Raw genomic sequence first — 23,522 nt, 5'->3', positions numbered from 1 at the left:
GTAGTTTCCACGGCTTACGCAAAGGTTCGTGGCATGCAATTGGCCAATCTTTCGGGGAGAATATTGTCTCTGGATGGCAATTGATTGAGGATAGCATATGTCTTTACCTCATGTGTCTCGAGTTACTTGCGAAGAGTCATGTAGTATACGTGTACATCACGCTTCGTTTTATCCACTCGAACGACCAAACACCAACCCCGCTCAAACATCGACGACCGGAGACTTCTTCTCCCTGCGAATCGAGGCGGACAGCCGACCGCACCACTCGTCAAAGCCCAAGCTGCCACGGAGAACCAGCCCGTAATGCCCTACCTCATGACATCCCATCCCGCGTCCTTCGCTCAAAGCCAAACCTAGGTACTGTACACAGCCGGCGCTCACTCCGCCAGCCAGCCAGCCCCTCGCGTCACCCAGCAACGGCGGCCTGCATATGCAAGGCGCTGCACGCGAGCGCCACAAGGGAGCCTTCATGCACACCAGCCACATTCTCCTCCATCCTCGTGAGGAAGGCCCTTGTCCCACCAGCCTTCGTGATTACTCCCGCCAAGGGGCATATGTAACGCCTTCGCCATCGCCAGCCTTTCGTGAAGAGAAAGAACGTTGGGTGGTCTGATGCGTTCGCTTCGAGAACGATCGGGTCAAACGTGCAGAGCGCCCGGGTGGCTGGGTAGGCGAGCCTTCACCCATGGATTTCGCAGCTGATCTCAAGGGAGGATGAAGAGGGATTGTCAAGCGCCTGCGCTCGATCGCTGATTAGCCACGTTAAGTACATTCCTTGAGTGCGTGCATACACATTGGTAGAAGTCATCTATTTGCAAAACGAAAAAACGAGAAGGCCATCCTCGACGGCCTCGCCAGAGACGTGGAAAGCCAGCGAGCGCCCGAGACGAACTGTTTCGTTGCGGCGCGGGGCGATCAGTCGCGATTGATAAGAAGATACGAAAAACCCAAAACAAGGCATCAAACCCCCATCTCCGAGGGATAGTACGGTACCCAGAATCGTCACCTCTTCCTCAAGCAAAAAAGTATTCATCACCGCTTCTTCGCCGTCCCGATATGTGTGCCGTGCACCTTGCTGCCGAACAGCAGACTGCTCCTGCTCTCCTGCCAGTGCGCGGCGAGCGGCGACAGGTGGAGCATCATGAGGGTGCGGCTGGACTTGCCGTTGGCCGCCGTACCGCCGAGGGAGGATTGGAGGAGGTAGGTCAACTGTGTCGGTTGTTCGTCAGTATGTGAAAAAAGCCAAAGAGTTAGGGATTTGGGATGGTTTGCTCACCTTCGAGTTCCGATACGGCACGTGCGCCTCGCCCTTGCCGCTGCCGAGCGCGGCGATCACGTCGCCCAGGCTCGAGAGCGACTTGTTGATGGCTGCCGTTTCTTTCAGGCGGCTGCCTTCGGCGCCGGACTGTTTCAGGCGCTCGCTGCCGGCCAAGTCGACGAGGTTGAGGACGCCCTCGCTGCTCTCGCCCGTGGCAGCGCAGGAGCCCTTCAGGGTCAGCATGAAGATGCTGTGACTGCGGGAGGAGCGCTCGTTGGACTTTGTGGCGGCCACGCGACGGTTCTTGGCCGCTGTGTCGAGGAGCTGGTCGACGGCTTTGGTGGTGTACGCAGTTGCTTCGTCGACGTTAGAGGCGTCAGAGGCTTCAGCGGCGGCTTCGGCGACAGGAGGGGGCCAAGAGGAGTCGTCCTTGGGTGGAGGCCAGAGAGCGCGAGCTGTCAGGTTGCTGACGGTTGTCTTTCCAGTGATCGGATCGTGGTGAACCTCGTGCTTGTCCTTCTTCTTGCTGCGCGTGTTCGCGCTCTCGTCCTCCGTGTCCCAGGACTTCGCGTCGCCGAGGAGATCGTTGATCATCTCGTTGTAGACTTCCACGAAGCTTGCTTCAACGACGTAGTCCCAGCCTTTCTCTTTCAAGCGACGAATTTCGGACAGCAGATGAGATATCGAGGACGGGATAATGCCGTCTACTCCTGACATGCCGAAAGTCTTGCCACTACCTGTCTGGCCGTACGAAAGTATCGAGACGTTGTACCCGTCAATGACACTCTGCACGAGTTCCTGACACTCCTCAAAGACACTTCGGTTTGGAGTACCCGCTGTAAACACCCGATCGAAAGCGTACGAGTGCTTTTCGTTTCGCTCTTTGCCTGTCGCAGAGCGTGTCGTCGGAGCATGAACGACCATTTCCTTCGTGCCCTCCAACGAATCGAGATCGGGATACTCGACCTTGGCTGGGTCTTCTTCATCTCCGAGCAATGGTCTCGTCCTGACAAAGACGCGAATGTTGCCCTTCAGCTCCAAGATTGTGGCGTTGAGCTTTCGTCGAAGCATCTCCTCCCGGCGAAGTGTCTCAATCGTGGCCTCCTTCGCAGCAACAGCTTCCGCGAGCTTTTCGCTCATGTTCGTAAACTCCAAGCTTTGCGCTTCCTGGTTACCTTCGAGGAAATGAGCTTTGGAGATCAAGCTCTGCTTCTCCTGCTCAAGCGAAGCGCTCTGGCTCTCGACGGACGTGAGCTGCTTGCGAAGGCTGTTCATCGTCGCATTGCCAGCCTCGAGCTGCGTCTGCAGGGACGTGATGTTATCCTTCAAAGCCTGCACTTGGTCTGCCGACTCCGCCGCTCGGCCTTCGTCCGATCTTCGCAGCTCGTCAATCTCGCCCTGGAGCTTCGCGATCTCGTCGGCGTGTCTGGACTTGACTTCGTCCAGTTCTTCCCAGTGCTGAGAGGTTAGGTCTGCGATCTCGTCGCGCTTCTGCTTCTCCATCTCTTCCCTGGCTTGCTTGATCTCTTTTTCCAAGCCTTCAACCGCGCGCTCGCCTTCTCTTTCCAGCTTCTGCAGTTGTTTCTCGTGCTTGGCGTTGATCTCGTGAGTTTCCTTCTCGTGCCGTCTCTCGAGATCTTGCATTTCTCGCTCGTGGTCTCGCTTTGCTTGCCGCATGTCGTTCGTCGTCGTGTGAAGGTCGCTTCGGGCCCGCTCTAGATCAGAAGTGATTGTTTTGCTTGAAGTTGTCAGATCGCGATTGAGTTGGGTCAGCTCTTGAACTGTCGGGCTGTTAGTAAGATTCGCTACAGGGTATCAGGGTGTATAAAGTAGCAGACCTCGACTCTTGTAGACGGAAAGCGATTCCTCCAAGACAGTCTTAGAGTCTGCGGCGGAGGCGAATTGGGTTCTAAGCATAGCATATAGAGACTCCTGTACAACTCATTAGCATCCTCACCAAATCGAATTGCGGCATCAGAACTTACCATATCTTCTAGTCGACCTTTTGTATCCCAGGCTGGAAAAGACGTAAGCTTCTCTTTCGTTAAAAACACGGGCAAAGGCTCCGGCTTGCGCTTCACAGTCTTCGCTGGTGTCCGCAAGCCGTTCCTGGAAGGTTCGTTTTTCAGGGGAGAGGGGGTTTGCAGTGCTTGGGAGGATTGTGCGTGACGGAGGGTAGGGGTGCAAGAGAACTTCGGGATCTTCGACGGCGACACCTCCTCCTTGATGCGCTCAAGCGAGGGCCGGCGGCGATTACCCGAAGCCTTCCGCGGTTGTTTGGGTGTGAGGGAGAGCCCGGCAAATGCCATGCTCAGTGAAATGTTACGTGAGGGAGGATCTGTTGTAGATCGCTCGTGTCGCGTAAGAGAGGTCTCGCGAGACGAAAAGACGTCCGGCTCGCTCGCTGATCCCTCTCTACTCCCACAGCCGGTGGTGTGCGATCCAGAATGTTGAAGCCTGGATTCGTCCGACTGGTAGTTGTGACGCAAGTCTCCGTGTGTGCGTGTTTTGCGAAGGGTGATTTTGTCGTTGTTCAAGGGGGCGAGAGAAATGGTTGGTGTACCTTTGCGCTTGCCCATGACTCCTGATTCCGCCTCTTCGTCGATTTCCATGGATGGCTCTGCGGCAGCCGCTTGTTGTTGTCGCGCGATCTGTCGCAGACCGGTCCCTCGGCTTCCAGGGCGAATGCTGCTGCCGGAGCTGCTCGTGGATGTATTTGACGTGTTGCGGTAGCCGTTCGCTCTAGCTCCGGCTATTCCAGTTTTGGGCAGATGTGATCTCGAACTGGGCGTTTCGCCTGCGCGCTCGGCGAGAGTCTTGCGCTTCGTAGGAGGTTCGGGTACTGAATGCGCCCTGTCAGCCAATGTCTCCCTCACTGCTTTTCATCGCAGACTTCACTTACATCCACTTGGCTTATGTTTTGCGGTTGATGGCGGGCCCATGTGACCGTCACGGCCACTCCGCGCATTCAAATCGCTTTGACTAGTCTCCGATAGCGTCCTTGCACCACCCGAGAGCATGGCGGGCAGCCTCGAAGGCGGCTTGAGGCCGGATGGGCGCATGTTTTCGAGTTGCGACGCCGGGCGCTCCATGGTAACGATCTTTTTTATGGGATCCTGCGAGACGTTCGAGAATCCAGATTGTTGCAAGAGCACCAATGTCAAGATTCAGGCCATGGCGTGGTGTGTCGTGCTGCTCAATTGATGTTGTCTTGCTTCTTCACGCTGATGAAAGCCAGTGTTTTGGGACGTTGTAAACAGAGGCGCGCTTTGAGGGTCGCGCGGGATTCGGATCCCTGCCGCGGCCCGCGCAAACTGGTTTGGAGATTCAGAGGGTAACCCTAGCTGTACCCTAACCCTAACCCTTGCGAGGGTGATGTTTCTCGCGGGGGCGCTAAAAATGCAGTCAGCCACTAGCCTTCGTTTCTGTCAAGCCAATCAGCGAGTGAGCTCATGATCAGCGACGGGTGTTAAGAGGGTTAGGGTTGGGGTAGCAACATGAACGAAATACTCTTGAGGTTGCGAGGAGACCGCTGATATGATCCCATTGGGTCTTTTCTTACAACCACAGGTCATGCTGTAATTAATCTTGGGATCGCAGCGTCATCAGATGAGCGTGTGGTGTCACTGGGGCTGCGACTCAATTTGAACGCCGCTCAACACCGAAGACAAGGGAAGCTCAAGTCTGCATCGTGAAATCTACGACAAACCAGTCAGGAACCAGGCAAACATACAAGAGGCAATAACACACAAGCACAGACAGTATTTTTGAACATTGCACTTGATTTCAACTAATGCTACCACAATCTACTCCACCTAACAAAAAACCGCAAAAAGACACATCCCACCACATCCATACTCATACAGGAACGGTTAAACACGTGGAGGGCATGCACATCCATAGCCAGCAGAGAAACCAAGAAATAGGCAAGAAACCATGGACCGAAGCAATTGACAACGCCCTTCGCTTTTGTGTTCGCACCTAGCAGCTACAAGGAAGAAAAAACCACTGGTAGCGATGGTGGTGGACGGGCTCAGGTGGTTCGTCGACAAAGTGAAAAGAGGGAAACCCCTCCTCCCCGCCCTTGGTTGCTGTTCTTTCATTCTGCTTCTCTCTCTCGCGCACACTCAAAGTTCGATTGGTCGTAAAAAGGGGGTATCGTAAGCTAGTTGATTGCCCGGTGCTGGCGTCGGCGAAAGGACGAAGCCGCGCCGGGACAGAAAAAGGAAATCGTGGGGTTGCGCCGTGGCAGCAGCTGACCGTGCTGGCGGACTCAGTGGGTCGCGAACATGGGCATCATGCGAGCGCGGAAAGCGGGAGGTGCCTAAGCCTCCGTGGGCTTCGCGTCCTCAGCGGCCGGGGCGGCGTTCTCGGCGCCGTTGGGCTGCTGCTGCTGGGCCTCGTCGGAGCCCTGGGTCTTGACGTACTCGTCGTAGACGGCCATGGCCTCGTCGACCTTGGCGCGGAGGGCATCCTCGTTCTCAGTCAGGCCAAGGAGCTCGGAGTTCTCCATCTCGAGGAGCATGCCGGTGATCTTGCCAGCGAGCTCGGGCTGCTGGGCGTGGATCTTGGGGTAAAGAGCCTCACCGAGCATCTGCTTCTGCTGCGCAGGCGGGGCGGCGTTGAGGGTGTTGGCGTCAAGAGCCGGGCCGGCGGAGGGGCCACGGTTCTGGGCGCGACCGCGCTGCTCGTCAGGGCGACCACCCATCGGGCCACCACGGCCACCCTGGAAACCACCACGGCCACCGCCCATCTGAGGGGGCATACCGGGCATGCCAGGCATCATGGGCATGGGGCCACCACGGCCGGCGCCACGGCCACCGCCCATAGCGGCGGCTTGCTGCTGAGCGGCCTGCATCAGCTGAGCGTAAGCGGCCGGGTTGTTGAAGGCGGCCGGGCCAAAGCCAGCGGCCATCTGGGGAGGGATGCCGTAGGGCATCTGCGGCATGCCACCAGGGCCGCCACGACCGCCCTGCTGGGGCATACCAGGGAAGCCACCACGGCCACCGGGACCCATGAAGGGAACCTGACCACGGCCACCAGCGGGCATCATGATAGGCTGGCCGTTGGGGCCCATGAAGACCTGAGGCTGCATGAACTGGGGCGGGATGCCACCAACGGGACCCTGCTGCTGCATGCGGCTCTGGTTGCGAGCCTGGATGGAAGCCTCAAGCTGGCTCTTGCGGACCTCCTTACGCTGGGCGAGAGCAACGTAGAGCGGCTTGTTGTGGACCATCTTCTGGTTGAGCTCAGTGACAGCCTTGGTGGCCTCGTCGGGGTTGGAGAAGCAGACGAAACCGAAGCCCTTGCTCCTGCCGAGAAGCTTCTTCTCGCCGCCGATGGTGGCAGTGTCCATCTTCTTGGTGAGCTCGTCAACGTCAGAGTCCTTCTTCTCCTCACCCTCCTTCTTCTCAGCGTCATCCTTCTTCTCGTCCTCCTTCTCGGCCTCGGCGTCCTTCTTGGGGCTCTCGTCGCCGTCCAGCGGCTGGGTGTCGCGCATGACCTTGGCGGAGGTGATGGCACCGTAGGGCTCGAAGATCTTGCGGAGCTCCTCGTCGTCGATGTCGTCGGCAAGGTTCTTGACGTACAGGTTCACGCCCTGGTACTTGGCACTCTTCTCCTGGCGAGCGGCCTCGTACTGCTTGCGGAGCTCCTCCTCACGCTCGTGCTTCTTCTGGGCGCGGCCCACGTAAAGCTTCTGGCCCTTGAAGTCGGAGTCGTTCAGCTCGTCGACGGCCTTGGCGGCGTCCTCGTGGTGGATGTAGTTGACGAAACCGAAACCACGGCTCTTGCCCTCGTTGTCGTGGGCGAGAGAAGCGGAGGTGATGTCACCGTACTTCTCGAAGAGCTGGCGGAACTCGTCGTCGGTGGTCTCGAGCTCGATGTTCTTGACGTAGATGTTGGTGAAGTTGGCCTTCATCTCCTCGAACTTGCTCATGCGGTCCTTCTTGGGGATGTGGTGGCCGACGAAGACCTTCTTCTCGTTCAGGAGCATGCCGTTGACGCTCTTGATGGCCTGGTTGGCGGCCTCAGCGGTCTCGTAGTGGACGAAGCCGTAGCCCTTGGAGTTGGCGTTCTCGTCCTGAGCGACCTTGCAGGAAAGGATGTTGCCGAAGGCGGCAAAGGTGTCGTGAAGAGCCTTGTTGTCGATGGCGGCGTCAAGGTTCTTGATGAAGACGTTGCCCTGGCCAGTCTTGCGCAGAGCGGGATCACGCTGGGACCACATGATGCGGCAGGGCTTGCCCTTGATCAGGGTGTAGTTCAGCTCCTCAAGAGCGCGCTCACCGTCAGCGGCGTTGTTGTAGTTGACGTAGGCGTATCCGAGGGAACGACGGGTAACGGCATCGCGGCAGACGCGGATAGAGGCAACCTGGCCGATAGACGAGAACAGCTCGAACAGCATAGCCTCAGTGACGGACGGGTCGAGCTCGCCGACGTAGAGAGAGGCAGAGTTGGGGTGGGCAGACTGAGGGGCAGACTGGGCCTGGAGGTCGTCGGCGGCGGAGACGTTGGCCGGAGCGCCGTTGGCGGTGGCAGCATCAGCCTTGGGGGAGGCGGCCTGGCCAGCGGCCGGGGAGGTGGAGTTCTGGACGTCAGACATGGTGTCTAGTGGTTCTGTGTCGCGTGTCAGTACGGACGTCCTGGTATTGCTGCTGTCGGTCGGTCGGTCGGTCGCTCGTGCGCTTGCTGTAGCGCGTCGCGAAAAGGCGTGAAAGAAGTATGTGCGCGAGCTTCCGGAAGAGGCAGGGCACAAAGAAAGGCGCGCACGTACGTTTGTCTGAAGGTTTGAGCGGGAGTTGGGTGTCTGGCGACGGGTGGATAACTGCGGGCACTCTGTCAGTCGCAAGTCCCAGAGTCACTGAAGTGCGCGTGTGCGGCGTAGGCGGAGCGTACGTTTGCCGGGAGGTGCGAGTGAGAGGGAGCCTTCAACGAGCGAGTCGATGAAGGGACGGGTTTTTGGGCTTTTTCAAGTTTTTTTGGTTGCTTTGTCGATATGAGCAGGGCAGACAACGGCGATGAGCGTGTGCCTGGGAGTGAAGACGAAGCGCAGAGGTTGACGGGGGTGAGGAAGAGAAGCAGGAGGGAGACAGGCCGGCGCGCGACATGTGCCTGCAGCCCTTGTTGGATAATTTTCAGGAAGCCGCGCCAAGGGATCGGGAAGGTGCGGCGGCCGCGGGAAGGCGGGCGGGAGCGGGTGAGTCTCAGTCCGGCTAGCGGTCCCGCGGACCCTTGGCTTAGCGCCAGACACACGGCCGCCTGTGAGAGCTGCTGACACGTGCTGCGGTGACGTTGTCCTGCAGATGGTTGTGTGGCAGTACTGAGAACTTGAAGTAATGTTGGCTGAATAGGCAGACATATCTGAGTGAGATATACCATTCCTTATTACCTCATTTCTCATCGTAAGACACACCGCTTTGCAGTCATCAAATCGCACCATTCAAATCTCATCAATATGCCTGATAACAACAAGGGTGTAACTGGCGCCGTCACTTCGGTGACAGGGACGGTAAGTGGCTTGACCCTGACTCTGATTAGTCCGTCTCAAAGGGAATACATTTTATTCCACAATGCGACTGGATGAGGACATTAATCGTATTCGTACCGAAGCCTTTACATCTTCGTCCCCCTCTCACATCTCATCCCTAAACCCATCGACGCTCCTCCACCCAAAGCGACATCACTAACACCCTCCAGCTCGGCACAGCCGTCGGCGGCATCTCTCGCACCGCGGGCGGCCTCGTAGGCACCGCTGGCCGCGGCCTCGGCAACACCATCAACAACACCACTGGCACCAAAACCGTCGGCGACGGCCTGCAGGGCCTGACGGACGGCGTGGAAGGCGGCGTGGCCAATCTGGCGAAGGGCGTGGAGGACGGCAGTAAGGGAAAGAAGCCGTGGTAGATTGGAGAAGAGATCACGCTTGGTGTGCTACGAATGATGATTTGGTGACGGCCGAGCTTTGTTTCCTGATATTCACGATATTTTTTTTTGCTTGAGAATTCAGTACTGTCACAACGAATGAGATCACGATTCCAGCCATGTCCATTTACCGTTCTATAACACCAGTCGTGATACACAGCCGCCCTCTACCAACCCACCTCTATCCCTCCAACCCCTCAACCCACCCTCCACTCTCCACCAACCACTCCCTAACCCCCACCCTACACTTCTCCAACCCATCCCCCAACGCCTCCCTCCACTGCCTCTCAACCTCCCCCACCTTCTCCTTCAAATCCGCATCCAACCTCCTCTCCTCCTCCCTCCTCGCCCTCCCCACCTCCTCCAACGCATCAACCTGCCCCTCCTCACTCCACCCCCCAACCTCCAGCTCCCTAACCTTCAACGCCGCCTTCGCCTTCGCCCCGCGCACCTCGTGCAGCAAACAAAGCAGATTAACCTGACTCTCGATGAACTGCCTCGCGCTCTTGCCCGCGTGCTCCAGCAGCGAGTACAGGTACTGCAGCGGGAAGCGCGCGAGCGCGGGGTTCTCCTCGTACTCGGCGGGCGGGATGCGGACGTCGAGCTGCGCGAGCGCGGCCTTCGACGCGGACGGCACCGCGTGCACGATCTCCAGCAGGCCCGGCGCGATGTCCCAGAAGGCCGAGAGCTGGTCCTCGACGCCGCGGGCGACGTTGCGCTCGACGAGGTCGAGGAGCTCGGAGACGCGGGCTAGAGCGTCCCTCGCGTAGACGGCCTGGCGGTCGCGGCGGTCTTTGGCGAAGAAGGCCTGGGCCTCCGCGATTTTGTCGCTTTGTTTGGCGAGGCGGTAGGGGGTCAGGACGACGTCGGAGTACTTCTCGCCGCGCTGGGCGTGCAGGTCGGACATTTCTTTGTGCAGGACTTCGCGGGCTTCGAAGAGCCATTTGAGGAGTGTGAGCTTTTCGAGGCGCTCGGGGTGCTCGTCGCCTTCTTCTTGGGCTTGGTTGGGGTCGGAGGTGGTGGCGAGGTCGGCGCGGAGGGTGGCGATGCAGGTTTCGGCTTGCTCGAGGCGGGAGGTGAGAAGGGTGTTGAGAGGGTGGGAGATGGCGTGCTCGTAGGTCTCGAAGATTGTTCGGGCGGCGGCGCGAGTACGTTCTGCTTCTGAAGCCTCGAAGTTGGACTCGGCCTGCGCGGCATCAGCGAAGGTGATGGTGCCTGCGTTGAGCTTGTCTTGGATGGAAGTGCGCAGGCGGTTGCGGCGTTGTTTGGCTTCCTCTTGCTGAGAGCGCTGCACGGCCCAATCTTGATCGAGATAAGCGTCTCGAATGCGCTGGATCTCGTCTTGCGAGGCAAGGTGCCGGTGGGTATTGCGTAGCTCGGAAAGGTGAGGGTGGCTATTGTTGACTGCAGGGTGGTGCCGTGGGTACGGTGGTGGAAGTGTGACAAGTCGGGAGACATCCAGCTGGTTCATCCCTGTGCTGGTTGATGACTTTCTCGAGTCACCCGGACGAGCTGGTGTTGCCATGGGTGTGTCGAACTCCGAGGCCGAATGCAACCCTGCCTTTTCAACTGGGTACTCGTCTAGACCAAGAGCGAACTCCGTCGCGCCAGCTGGTGGCGTACCTCGAGCCACTTCCGGCGAGGGATGTGCCTCGTCTCTCAGGGAGGCTGGATTGATCCCCATGTACTTTGTTTCGCGATGACTCTTTTCCATCCTGTCGGGGCGCCCTACCGACCCTGTATCGCTTTGCTCCCACCACCTACTCGCAGTCCGTCCTCTTGAGCTATCTTCATCGGGTACAGTACTGACCGCCATGCTAGGGATCGGTGAAAGAGAAGGCTTGAACTGTTCGCCCCATTGTCGGGATTCTGCGCGGTCGAGCATATCTGCGCTGTCGCCGATAGAGGCAGTATCCGTTGCTGGGGTGAATTCACCTAGAGAAGAAGCTGAGCTGGGCATCGCGCCATGGGCCGAATGTAGCCCGCCGTCGGAAGCCCATGATGGGATAGTCGGGTCGATGGAGGACATCGATGTGCTGGGTGTCACTGCGCGCTTGCTTTCTCTGGTGTATGACCGCCACATGTCCCTTGTCAGGTCGATGACATCGCCTGCCATGTTATTGTAAGCGGCTTGATACTTATCTCTCCGGAGTCTTGATTCGTGCACGAGGAAGTTGGCAAAGATCTCGAGCCTAGCTTCGTCAGTAGCAGCGTTCGCTTCCTTCTCTAGCATTTCGCGGTGACGCTCGATGGCTTGCTGATAGAAGGTGCCTAGTTGGGACTTTTGCTTGAGTGATTCGGTCGATGGTCTCGCCAAGCTCAATGATGCCGATTGTGGTGGCGCATCGACATCCACGGCGTTCATCAAATGAGATATCGATCGATCGCTGGAGGCGCTCGAAGGCATTCGCAGCGCACGCCGCTGAGACGACTCGCCGCCCTGACTGCCGACGGCGGGTGTATACGGAGGCGTCAGTACATTCGCTGGCGGCTGCGTCGGCTCAGGCCTCGTAGCAGTCATTGTACGAGTCTGTACGTTCGATGGATCCGGCGGGGCAGCAGAAACGCTTGCATAGCCTGAGATCTTCCGCATGTGCTCACGTCTTTGGCTGATGGATCCTTCCGCGGTGGACGAGAGAAGATCGCTAGGCCGAACGTCATCGTTTACCGACGACATCGCAACGCTGCTACTGCTACTGCTGCCACCTTCTCTGGCAGCACGGCTTTTCGAACGGCGTTCTCGGATACCATCCGTGTTGGCGTCTCGCCTTGAGGATCGATTCAGTGAAGACGATCCTTGGCGGGCTCCTGTGTTGATTCGGAGAGGCTGATAGGAAGAAGTAGTATCGTATTGTGTCTGATCATTTGAATGTGTAGAATCGCCATTGTCGTTAGACTCAACCCAGTCTGCAGGCGTTGGTGGCACTGGTCCGAGCGTAGATGGCTGCGCAGCAGCTCTTCTCTGTGGCGGCGGGGTTGGATCTTGATCAGAGCCTACGCTGTTCGAGCGTGAAGAGCTCACAGGATAGCGATTGAGGCTCTGAGATCGGGGCCCTGGGGGAGGGGGGCCGGGCGGAGGGCCAGGCAGCGGCATGCCTGGCCGCCAACTTGAGTCTTCTGGTGATGACCTGCCGGAATCATTGCTGGTGATCGCACGGTACGGTAACGATGAGCTGGAAGCAGTCGGGAACATGTGACCCGTGGATGCAGCTCGTCTTGCAGCCGGAGCTCGAAGAGCTTCAGGACTGGTAGGGTAGTGCACGTTCTGACTTGTTTGAAAGTCGTGACCAGCAGGCTGTTTCCCTCTACCCGTCAGATTTTGGATAGTGTTAAGCAGCCTTTGTCCCGATGCTGAACGTTCCCGCGTTCGTGAGAGTTGCCCTGGCGGGGGAGGGAATGCCGGTGATCTAGGCAGCTGTGGTGAACGGCGTGCACTTGATGAAGGCATTGTGGAACTTGACGATTCTGCTGCCAACGGAGAAGCGACAAAGCCAGCCTGTTCCATCATGGGCGACGGGCGAACAATATGTTGCGATCCGACCTGATCGGGTGTCTCAGGTGAGTATGGAGGCGGAGGCGAAGGCATTGCAGCTAACAATCCTGCGTCAGCATCTGACTTGTATCACGATAATCTTACCAAATTGTTCCGAGCACTAAGCCCGAATCCTGGCACATGCATAGCATTGTACGTACTTTCCATTCCAGTGATTTCCACATTCGCTCTGCTCAAAGGACTCGAGTGCTGGGAGTATGCCATGTGAGATCCATGACCGCTCCATTGTCGAGGGTTGTAGGGCTGCTGGGCCATGCTCGGGCTTCCTGGTGATTGTAGTTGTGCTCTCGACGGATCTAGCAGGTGGGGATTACTGTCCGGGTACGCAACAGCAGGTGTATGAGGGTTAAGCGTAGAAGGCGTCGCTGGGCTATACGGCAACGCAAATTGGGCAGGGCTCAAAGCAGAGGCGGGAGTCTGAGAATGAGGGCCAACTCCCTGCGCTCGAAGGAAGTTCGTAGTTATTGAGGGCGGCTGCGGAGGCCCAGGCCGGAGTCTCTGCTGGGAGAAGTACGAAGGCGCGCTACCTCCTGGGGAGGCAGACGACTGCGAGGGAGGGGGCGGCGGGGGAAAGCCATGTTGTTGGCTCATGTCGGTGGACAACCGCCAGGAGCGCCTTCAATGGAGACAACCGCAGCTTGCGGACGCCGTTAGTAGGGCTGGCGTGCCCACTTGCCAGTCTTCACCGTAAGCGGCGGATGAGGAACCGCCAGAGGAGGATGTTGGGCGAGTGAGAGAACAGGACAAGCGAAAGTCACAACACGCTGCCGCCTCGTCTCATGTGCGTCCAGCGCGCCGGTGGGCAGAGGAGACGCGATGGAAGTCGCCTGCAAAGGACGCGTCCGGAGTCGAAGAATAGCGGTGCCATCATTGGCCAAGACGGTTGGCGTGAGGCTTCCTGGTGTAACTATTTTTGCGTCGCAGGAGGGAGCTCAGCTGCATAAAACTACCTAAGAGAGGGCAGCCCTCAGTTTGACATAGATCGTGACCAATCGGCTCTTCAGCATGCGTGGATAAGAGTCTGATGTGCTCCTGCACGCGCGGGCCGCGGCGTGAAGGGGATGTGGTGGGCGCTTAACGAGGTCGCTTCGGTGGTACGACCTGCAAGCCACGACTGGGAGTCTCGTCAGGGTCCGCGCGGGTGATGCTCGGCGAGTCGTTCGCGTAGGGCATTTCATGGATGTACAGATTCTCATACACTCTCTTGTTTCTAGACGTGTGACATCGATAAGCGATCTGTTTTGGGGATCATGTCGCTAATTCTTCACCATCGCGGGCGTTTCTAAGTGGAGGTGGCTTTCGCACGTGAAAGAACCCGCAGCGCTGGTGCTTCCAACACGATCATGTCGCATCAGCGGGAGGATGAACAATGCAGTGCGCACGTGTGCACAGTCAGCCATCTTGACAGACGCGTTGGAATACCTCGTGTCGCCAGGCTTCGAGTAACTTTCCGTCGCTGGAATGCATGTATGTATGACCTACTGCGCTGTCCTCGCAGCCCCGCCGCAAATCACCACCAACGCCGCAGCGAAAGGTAAGCCCGGGCGAAAAACCGTCCGGTACCCATCTACGCAGCGCCTCTGAACTGATCCGCCAAACCTCCCAACATACCCCTCCGTCTCGTTTGGCCTTGTGCGGCGCCGTCAGCCTGCACTCCCGTCGCGCGGCCCGCCTCCCCTTCCATTCTCCGCCTCAAGCTGTCGTATCGCTCCTTTTGCTCGCCGCCGCCCACGATCCACGTCGGAAGTCTCCATCTCGTCGTGCCGGGGAGGATCTCCCTGCGATAGGCGAAGCCGATGATCCAGCCGACGCCTGCCGCGATTGCTGAGCCGGGCAGTTGTGACAGAGCCAGCTGGAGTGGGAGAAGGTAGGAAGTCGCCTTGGAGGTGAGTAGGATGCCGTACTCTTGCGCCGAGGTCGTGCTATTGGGGAGGCTGGATGACAGGCGGTACTTGTAGATGTACGGGATAGCCGCGTGATACTGTGCCAACAGCGCAAAGAGCACTGGCGTTGGGCCCGAGGGCAAGTAGTTGATGTGACCCCAGGATAAGGGACGAATGATCACGGCGAGAAGGATGGGAGGAAGGAGAGCGGTGTAGATGTAAGTGGAGACGAGGAAGGACTGCGATACTTGCCTGTTAGCCTCCATCCAGAAGTACTGAGAATGCGCACACGCTGCGCCATGGATGGAGTGGAGAGAGGCCTACAGCGAATTTCCTACTTCCCCATAGCCGTTCAATCACACGGAGCTGGTAGAAGGTCATAGCGGCGAAGAGCACCTCTGCACTGTTGGTGTAGGCGAGCTGCCATGTCAACAGGCGCCAGTACTGCCAGTAGTCCAGCAGATGTGGGCGCACTTCGATCCAGAGAAAGTACTTGGTGTCTGTGAGACTCGCAACGATGGCGGAGCTCACAATCCCCAGGAGAAGAAGCTGGGAGATTGGAGCGTTTGTGAAGCCTGAGGCGAGCATGGTGGCTTTTCCAACCTTGTCGCTCGCCTCGAATCGCTTTGGCGATGTCGACGCAGTAACGTTTGAGGGGAGAAGGCCAGCTGTACCTCCGAGCCCGTGCAAATGTGATGACGCTCCTCGGCTCGACTTCGTAAAGTTTCCCCACGACCCAGGTTTGTCAGGCACCCACAAGGGACGGTGTTCCGTGGTTGGTGGAGTCAGCGGGAGGGGCTGAGTTTGCTTGGCAGCTGACTTCACGTCTTCTACGCTGTTGTGCTCCGCCGTGATTTCTTTCCTTCTTGCAATGTCACAGTCTCAAAAGTCTTGCTGCTGCAATAAAATTCTCTCCTGAAGGCTGAGATAATGTTGTGGCTTTGCCCTCCTCCCTGCGAAAATGCCCATGCCCGCCGATAAAGGCAGCACGAAGACCTCAAGAAGACCAGGAAGCAGAAGGCTGAAGGAAGAGAAAGAATACGGAAGAAAATGCCAGGTGTCCTAAGGGAAAAAGCCAGGACTAGATGGCCCTGATCCGTCAGGGAGCTTGTTTCTGTCGAAGAGAGAGGACCACGTGTCGAGAAGACCAGTCACTGCCGAGATTCAGATCCAGCTATATGCCCTGGTGTATATGGTGCCTGCAGTCAATGCCTGATATCTCTGTGCATCCCATGTTGCAAAGCAGTGGGCGTAAGACGCGCTGGCAGCTGCGGAGCGCCTGTTGACCGTCAGTACGGGTGCAGCAGTGAAGGACGCGTCGCGTGGAGCACCACGCGTGTCGGATGCAGTGTTGTTGGACGCATGACAGTGAGTGAACTTGTGATTGCGTTGCTAATGAAGGAAGTGGATGTTATCGTGGCGAAAGCCCGCCGCCGGTCGCACGCCCTCCACTACAGGCCGCCCGCCGCCTCGTCGCAAGCCCGCCCGTGGGCGCAAGAGCAATAGCAATATCGTGCACACGAGAACAACCTCCCAAACACAAGGAACAAGATGCTCTACCACCTAGCACCACCCTCCAACCCTGCACGAACCCACAGACACCAACAACACCCCCTCACGAGCGTGCATGCGCTCGTGCACACTGGGGGTGCACCGCAGCCAAAGCAACGTATATAACGTATGCGACGCTAATGGGGTCATACTCCACAGACTCCTGCATGAATGGCGTAGTGGTCCTTGAGCTAGAATCCAGAGTCCCGCTTAACACACGGGGCTTGTGGTGTTAGTCAGCCTTCCGTGGTGGCGGGGATTTCACAGACAAATGCCAGCGGAGTAAGGGGCCCGGTTTTTGCACTTTTTGCTGTCGGTATTCACCGTCGCAATTACGCTCCTTTTTGCAGGGGCATTCTACTGTGCAAGGTGGAGAGAAGGAGGAGGGAAGGGGGGAGGCCGGGACAGTGAGGCAAAGGCCTGGATGTGAGGGCATGTCACGTGAGCGCACGAGGTCAGGGGTTCAATTCGGCCTGGTGACAGGGCTGAAAATTTGGCTGGTGAAAGCGCACGTGCGGAAAAGTGGCTGGTAAAATTCTCAGTTACTGAGGACATGGTTGTGGTTTTTGGCAGGGCGATCTCTTGTTTGTTGGTGGCAGTGTGTTGCAGCGCGTTGGCGGAAAGCTGGCTGCAGGCGGAGGACTTCGCGCGCAGGCGGCGACGATGACGTGCTCCGCGGTCCTCGGTGCACGTGACGCGCCAGGACGAGCTCGCCAGCATTTGAAACGACAGGTCGGTCCTCGATGCACGTGAAGCTCCAGGACGAGCTCGCCAGCATTTGAAACGACAGGTCGGTCCTCGATGCACGTGACGCTCCAGGACGAGCTCGCGAGCAATTTAAACGGCAGGTCGGTCCTCGATGCACGTGACGCGCCAGGACGAGCTCGCGAGCAATTGAAACGGTAGGTCGATCCTCAATGCGCGCGACGCACCAGAACGAGCCTGCAGGCAATTGGAAGAACGGGAGGTCATGTAGAGATTAGAGAAGAGCGAATTAAACAACATATGATTCTATAACTTGCTACTTTTCTATGCATGGTGAATCCGAACGCAGCCTATCGGTCAACTCATATCGTACACCGCCTAGAAATCCTCACTCGCCTCCTGACCCACCTTCCCAAGCCTGCCCTCCCAACCGACCCTCAGCGCCTCCATCTCCCTCCAAACCTCGCGCCCGAGCACCTCAAACTCCTCCCTCTCCTCGCGCCCCGTCTCCTTCATACCCCTATGCCTGCCCGCCTTAGCCGTCATGCTCCCAGAAGGAACCTCGCCGGCCTTCCCGCAGAACCCCCAGCCCTCCGTCTCCGTGCGCGCAACGCGCTCGTCGCCAGCAACACTCACAGCGCTGCCCCACTTGCCCTTGCCGTCGCGCTTCTCGAGCTCCTCGAGCTGCGGCGCGGGCGCAAGCACGCAGAAGCAGGCGCTGACGGCGGCCTTGTACGCCGTGACGGTGTGCCAGGGCGAGCCGAGCCAGCGCGCGAGGTAGAAGAAGGCGACCATGAAGGGCTCGAGGAGGAAGAAGACGGACGCGATGCTGGTGGCGAGGATGCCCGGGTGGGTGAGGTACATTTTGGGCTTGGGGGTCGAGGGGGGCGTGGGGAGGAAGGTTTGGGTGAAGGGGGCTGTGGAGGGGAGGTCGGAGGTGAGGACGAGGAGGTCTGTGAGACGCTTGGAAGACTCGTAGGCGTCGTGGGCGCGGAGGCATTGCAGGTCGGAGAGGGAGAAGAAGTTCGGCAGGCCGGTTATGCTGCCTACCCAGACGATGCGGCTGTCTGAGTCGAGGAGGGGAGAGAGCCAGTGCGTGAGCATGTAGTGGCCGAAGACGTTTGCCGTGAAGACTTGCCCGAGCGGAGGTGTCTTCTCTTCGGTCGTCGCGAGGCCCTTCTGCTTGGCTAGCGTTCCGATTTCGGAGTTCTGGTATGTCGGCCACGTGCTTGCTTGTATGATGTCTGTGAGCAAGGTCCAGATAGCCTTGGGCCAATTGGTGCCCGTCCATCCACCAATGCCGGCATTCCATACGACTGCATCCAGCTTCTGTCTTCTCTGTAGCAGCTGCTGCGCCAGCGCTTTGACGGTAACGAGCTGTGCGAGATCCACCAGTACGCCCTCAAACTTTACGCGCTTCTCCAAAAGCAGGCTGATCCCCATGGTCTTTCCATTGGCCTCCCTCAATGTGTTCTGAAGGTGGGCATTGAGCCGCACCCGCGTGTCCTCGCTCTTCTTTCCATCGCGCGTCGTATACAGAATGTGCAGGGCCTGAGACTGAGGGCGAGAGAAAAGGAACTCGTCGATGAGACGGCAGCAGATGGCGAAGCCGAGACCGCTGTACGTAGGACCTACCTGTCAGCCATTGCTCTTCTGCCGGCCTTGCAGACAGGGCAAGACTTGCCTATTAGCGCCGGTGACCAGGACTGTGAAAGTCTCCTGGTCGGCGACGTTATTGAGGCTCTGCGAGGGAGCGTCCATGGTTGGTTGATGTTTTCTGACGAGCACGATCAGGGAGAGTTTCGCAACTGACGTTAGAATCTACTGTAGGCGGGGAAAGGTGCCTGAGACCCTGGAATTTGGCGGGCACGGCTGGCTTCAGCGGCGATGCTCGGATTGAGCAAGTACATGAGTACCTCATGTCCAGAAGATCTTGCCCACCTCGTAGTAAGGCTAAGAAGAGACCTGTCGCATCTGATGAAACGCTGGTGTAATGCTTCTTGATCTTGGGCAGCACGACGCATGCAAGCGCTACTAGTGCATGCACAAGAACAAAGCTACCAACACTTTGCGACACAAGAGCTCTTGGACTGGCCCTGCCCAATCAGGCCCGTCACGCCTTGCGAGGCCACGAGTACAGAGACAAGTATATTCCTACGCAACGCCTTCGCTCCCTCCAGATCATCACGTGCGACCTCGCCATATTGTGATGGTTCAAGTGCCGGGACACGTTCTGACGACAGAAACAAACTTCGAGCCGTTTGAGCGCGGGCGCCCGACCATGTTGCTTTGAGTTTCCGACGAACACCTGAGCTATTGGCATGTTTGCGCGTCGAAATTGCTGCACGCCTAGTCGGACAAACGCACACAGGCGCAGTCTGCAGAGAGCGGGGATAGGGCGAGCCAGGCGTGCCAGTGCGGCTTGTTCGGCGCGAATCAAGACCCATCGGTGCGCATGTGCCGCGGTCGGGCGGCGTGAAAACGACTGGGGTTGCTGCATGTTGGGTCCAAGGTGCATGAGTTAAGCCAACGCCTCAGAAATTGCGGCAATCGGCGTTGGCATGAGCCATGGTGTCTTATCACAGCCCAGTGCTCCAAGCGGCGTGGTTGTACATCGCCTCAGAGCGTCTTCCTCGGACACTTTTTTGCGCGTGTCGCACGATGATGGCCTCGAGTCTTCACGGCATTAGCGAAGAAGTGGAGGATCTGCTGGAACGTCACAGTCCCAAAGGCACACAACTCTAGAATGCGCGCCGTCGCAACTCTGGCGGCTACACACCCCGTCCCCATTGGCGCAAGCGGTGACGGCGGCGGGTAGCACGCGGCCCCTTGCAGCCGACCCAGGCAATTGGACACGGGGACCCCCGGAACAGCAAACCTTAGCCTTAAGCTGCATCGACAAAGCGCAGCCCAACTCCAAGACCCACGCGCCCGGCCTTTGTTTCTGCCCGCCGCCCACGCGCACGCTCGTTCCTGGCCGCCGGCCGACACCCTCTGTCTCACTTCTGTTGTTGCGGAGGCGACTTGTCGCGCTGCACACTGGGACACTTTCACCCGGCGACGACGACCACGACGACGACGAAGACGACCTGCGAATCGACGCCACGACGCGAGCTGAACGCCATTGACCGCCATCCCACACCGACTGCACCACCCGCGGCATACGCCTCTCATCCGGCTGACCGCAGACACGATCCAAGCACACTCACCAATCACGCCCGCACTTCTCACGCATATCTGCCACTGTCGCGTTATATTGCCAGTTCATTGTTCGGATCGGCCTTATCCGTCTGCGCCTCACCAAAGCCCTCAGTCACCACTCATGTACGCATAAAGCCTGCTTGGTGGCACATCGACCACGTCGCGCCGCGCGTCTGAGCCGTGAGCATGGACTTCCCTCACATGAAGGGCAGCGCGCCCCGTCACAAGCCAACACCGGAGGTCCTGCCAGCGTCACAATACTTGCAGGACCGCTTGCTGGAACGGAGAGCGCGCAACACTCGGCCTAAGCGGACGCGACAATCGGATGTCGGACCCCGAATGGCTTCTGGACTTGACGACGACCTCTTCTTCGCCGAGGCTGAGGACAGCAGACTTGCTTCCCGCCCGTTCGACAGCTCGCCGTTGGCACCTTTTTCAAAGTACGGTTCTGAAGTCAACAACGGCAATGGCAGTGGTACGCTCAGTGCAGGAGGGCGAAAGCGCCGCACGCCGGGCGCGAGGGAGCTGGATGAGCAAATGGACCGCCTCACGAAGCAGAACTTTGATCTGAAGCTAGAGCTCGACCATCGGCGCGAGAACCAGGCGAAGCTGCACGCTGAGATTGAGAGCATGCGTGCGGCTGTAGAGCGCGCGGAGAGGCTGGAGGAGGAGCATGCGGAACTGATGCGGATTAACAGTCTGCTCGTTGAGGAGCTGGAGAAGCGCGACAAAGCGATTCAGGAAGCGGCTGACATCATTTGCGAGTTGGAAGAGAAGGTTGAAGACTACGAAGAAGCTCGGGCAACTGAGACGAGGCCTAGCACGGCTCACGCAGACTCAGGCTATGCTGGCACGGAGACGCAGGAACAGGTCCCGCCATCGAGTCCACCTGAGGTGACGATCAACGACCAAACATCGAGGCAAACCCCAGCGCATGCGGCTGCGGCATCTGCCAGGCTCAGCAGCGCAGTGCAGGCATCGACTCCAGCACGGCCAAGGAGGGAGCCTGCGTTCCTGACCTCACAGAAGCCAAGCACAACGGCGCTGCGATCTGTCTACCTGGACGCCGGAAAGGACCTTCACCCTGTCAAGAGCTTCAATTCCATCTTGTCCAAGCGAGCCAGCACAATCGATGAACAAGCTCTAGCGGACGAAGTGCTCAACTCTCCTCGCCTCAGTGCTCTCAGTGAGAGCAGCTTTCCCAGCATATACGGCAAGAACGGCGAAACCCCTGAAAAGTTCGACTGGGAAAATGAAGCCGACCTGCCAGAGCGCGAGAGACCATATGGCTCTGCACACTCCCGTCAAGACAGCATCTCTCGTGTCAACCAATGGATAGAAGACCGGGAGAGCATGGCCGATACGCCTTCTAAGTCCAACAGGATCTCATCGCCGCTGCAGACCGAGACGATCTTGGAGTCACCTCACCAGCTGCGGAAGAATGCTGAAAGGTCCATGCATTCTCTGGCCAGTGCTGCCACTGCGACCGCAGCATCTGCTAAAGCAGACTCGCAGCGAACGCCAGCCTCGATCAGGCCCTTTTCAGCACTCGGCGGTAGACCAAATAAGATGCCAAGAACGCCGGCAGCTCCTGGGAGTCCGGTGTTTGGTGAGGATTCGTTCCCGCCGACTCCAGACAGCATGAACACACGAATGCTCAGAATGTCTCGGTCGAGTGCTGTGGGCGAGCGCAGTCTGCTCGACACAACTCCAGCGCAAGTCAATAATTTTGCACCGCTACAGCCGAGATCGAGTGTGGGGCCAGCACACATGGAATCGGCTGCAGAGCTGCGTGGCCCATACCAGGTCAGCAATGCACAGCCTCAAGCGGACAGCCTAGGCGTTGCGCAGCGGACCTTCCATCGGACCGGGTTTGAGAATTTTGACAGCGAGACCGATGACGAGGCCTACGACTCGCGAGCAGATGCTGTAGGAGATTTCGGCATGTCCTACGATGGATACCCTGACGGCAACTCAATCACCAACGGGACGCCATCGCGGTTCCTCAAGCACAACCGACAGCCCTCCACCGTTACGGACATGTTCTTCAACAGCAACACGGTATCACCACCGTTCATGCGGCAAGGACACCCGGCTCAACGTAGGAAGTCAAGTTCAGAGGTCAAATCTGCCTCCTCTTCACCCTTCGTCAAACCCGGGCTTTTCCGAGCAGAAACCAGCCCAACCACTCTGCGCTCGATGCCCGGACGCCTGGACATGAGACCCACAACATCCGGCAGCGCAGGCAGCGCAGACTCCTATGAGTCCGGCTCCTCCAGCTTCCGCACCGCAGTCCAAGACCGCGAATCCCGCTCCCGATCGCCAGACTTCCAGCGCCTCCAAAACCAACACCAACAACACGCCCCCTCCACAACCACAACCATAACCCCACCCAAGACCCGCCCCGCCCCTTCCCCCCGCTCCGCCTCAACCTCCCGCTCCTCCCTCACGCAAAAAACCCAAAACCTCCTCCGCCGCCTCAGCAACACCAACACCAACACCAACACCGACGACTCCCGCTCCGCCACAACAGCAACCCGCCCCACCCCCCGCCGCGAACGCGAGAAATCCCCCCTCCCCCACCTAACCTCCACGCCCGCCGCCGCCTACCAAATGCGCCGCCCGAGCACCAGCTCCGCCGCCTTCGCCAGCCCACGGCCCGGATCCGCCGCGCCATCGCCGCGCGCGGCCTCGAGGGATCGAGCTGCTGCTGCTGGAAGGCCGGGCATTTCGCCCAGGACGATGACGGAGCCGGGGTTTTCGCCTAGGCCGGCGAGCGCCGCGGGGCTAGAGGCGCCAGCCAGGAAGGGTTTGTTCAGGAGTCGGGGGAGCGTGGGTGCGAGGCCGGCTTGGAGGTGAGATTGATGACTTGTTTTGGTTGTGTTCCCTAGGATACGAGTTGGCCTTTCCTTTCTATTCTATTAGCGTACGAGCGCGAGGATCCTCGAAAGAAAGAGAAGGGCACGTTGAGGGGCGGGCGAGGGCATTATGAACCCTGTCCTCGTCGGTCGCCCTAGATGGAAAAGACCGGAACGGCGCTTTCTTGTTCGGATCGATGAGCGTTGTTATGCAAGCGAGCAAGTATTGTAATCTCTCACGCCCGAAGAAGTCGACACAGCGCTTCGCGGGACGTAATGAAATGTCACGACTACCGTTTTGCCTTACCACGTCAAACTTACCAGTGAGCGACGACGTTAGCATAACAAAACAACAATGGTTGAGCGCCGAGTCAAAGTCCGTCGAATGTGCCATGCATGCGTGCGTGTATTTCGTTCCATTCAATGCCCTCGTCATAGTGTAGTAGTAAATCTCTAATAAATGCGCCAGCCGTCCTCCGCGAAGCTTCGATCGTATGTATGCACGATGCATCGGAAAGGTCAGGAGAAAAAGTACTGTAGCAGCGCAGTTGGTTCTTCGCTCCAGAGAATAAAAACGCCTGTGATGCTGCGAA

General features: G+C 58.3%; 7 protein-coding genes across 7 annotated transcripts; 2 read left to right on the top strand and 5 right to left on the bottom strand.

Annotated features, from left to right (window-relative positions):
- Window positions 1-750: 750 nt before the first annotated feature.
- On the bottom strand, window positions 751-4,431 carry WHR41_02388 (uncharacterized protein). Its single transcript, XM_069370994.1, has 6 exons — window positions 4,161-4,431; window positions 3,822-4,100; window positions 3,244-3,275; window positions 3,097-3,190; window positions 1,277-3,039; window positions 751-1,209 (listed from the first exon to the last, which is right to left on the bottom strand). The coding sequence occupies exons 1-6, from the start codon at window positions 4,348-4,350 to the stop codon at window positions 1,033-1,035; spliced, it is 2,535 nt and encodes an 844-aa protein (XP_069231684.1). The 5' UTR covers window positions 4,351-4,431; the 3' UTR covers window positions 751-1,032.
- Window positions 4,432-5,582: 1,151 nt separating this feature from the next.
- Window positions 5,583-7,859, bottom strand: PAB1 (Polyadenylate-binding protein, cytoplasmic and nuclear; the record flags this gene model as incomplete). Its single annotated transcript, XM_069370993.1, has 1 exon — window positions 5,583-7,859. One exon carries the CDS (start codon window positions 7,857-7,859, stop codon window positions 5,583-5,585), a length of 2,277 nt encoding a protein of 758 aa, XP_069231685.1.
- Window positions 7,860-8,711: 852 nt separating this feature from the next.
- Window positions 8,712-9,160, top strand: WHR41_02386 (uncharacterized protein; the record flags this gene model as incomplete). The annotated part of the gene is made up of 2 exons (XM_069370992.1): window positions 8,712-8,765; window positions 8,954-9,160. The coding sequence occupies 2 exons, from the start codon at window positions 8,712-8,714 to the stop codon at window positions 9,158-9,160; spliced, it is 261 nt and encodes an 86-aa protein (XP_069231686.1).
- A 199-nt stretch (window positions 9,161-9,359) lies between these two features.
- WHR41_02385 (uncharacterized protein) lies at window positions 9,360-11,699 on the bottom strand (the record flags this gene model as incomplete). The annotated part of the gene is made up of 1 exon (XM_069370991.1): window positions 9,360-11,699. The coding sequence occupies one exon, from the start codon at window positions 11,697-11,699 to the stop codon at window positions 9,360-9,362; it is 2,340 nt and encodes a 779-aa protein (XP_069231687.1).
- A 2,204-nt stretch (window positions 11,700-13,903) lies between these two features.
- WHR41_02384 (uncharacterized protein) lies at window positions 13,904-15,289 on the bottom strand. The gene is made up of 2 exons (XM_069370990.1): window positions 14,939-15,289; window positions 13,904-14,853 (listed from the first exon to the last, which is right to left on the bottom strand). The coding sequence occupies exons 1-2, from the start codon at window positions 15,200-15,202 to the stop codon at window positions 14,299-14,301; spliced, it is 819 nt and encodes a 272-aa protein (XP_069231688.1). The 5' UTR covers window positions 15,203-15,289; the 3' UTR covers window positions 13,904-14,298.
- A 1,959-nt stretch (window positions 15,290-17,248) lies between these two features.
- WHR41_02383 (uncharacterized protein) lies at window positions 17,249-18,631 on the bottom strand (the record flags this gene model as incomplete). Its single annotated transcript, XM_069370989.1, has 2 exons — window positions 17,249-18,488; window positions 18,555-18,631. 2 exons carry the CDS (start codon window positions 18,629-18,631, stop codon window positions 17,249-17,251), a joined length of 1,317 nt encoding a protein of 438 aa, XP_069231689.1.
- Window positions 18,632-20,257: 1,626 nt separating this feature from the next.
- On the top strand, window positions 20,258-22,930 carry WHR41_02382 (uncharacterized protein; the record flags this gene model as incomplete). The annotated part of the gene is made up of 1 exon (XM_069370988.1): window positions 20,258-22,930. One exon carries the CDS (start codon window positions 20,258-20,260, stop codon window positions 22,928-22,930), a length of 2,673 nt encoding a protein of 890 aa, XP_069231690.1.
- Window positions 22,931-23,522: the final 592 nt, after the last annotated feature.

The sequence above is a fragment of the Cladosporium halotolerans genome (assembly GCF_011745625.1).
Source record: "Cladosporium halotolerans strain TM138-S3 chromosome Unknown Sca6, whole genome shotgun sequence".
NCBI lineage: Eukaryota > Fungi > Ascomycota > Dothideomycetes > Cladosporiales > Cladosporiaceae > Cladosporium > Cladosporium halotolerans.
The sequence above is the reverse complement of the archived record's forward strand: the minus strand, read 5'-3'. Positions and strand labels throughout refer to the sequence as shown.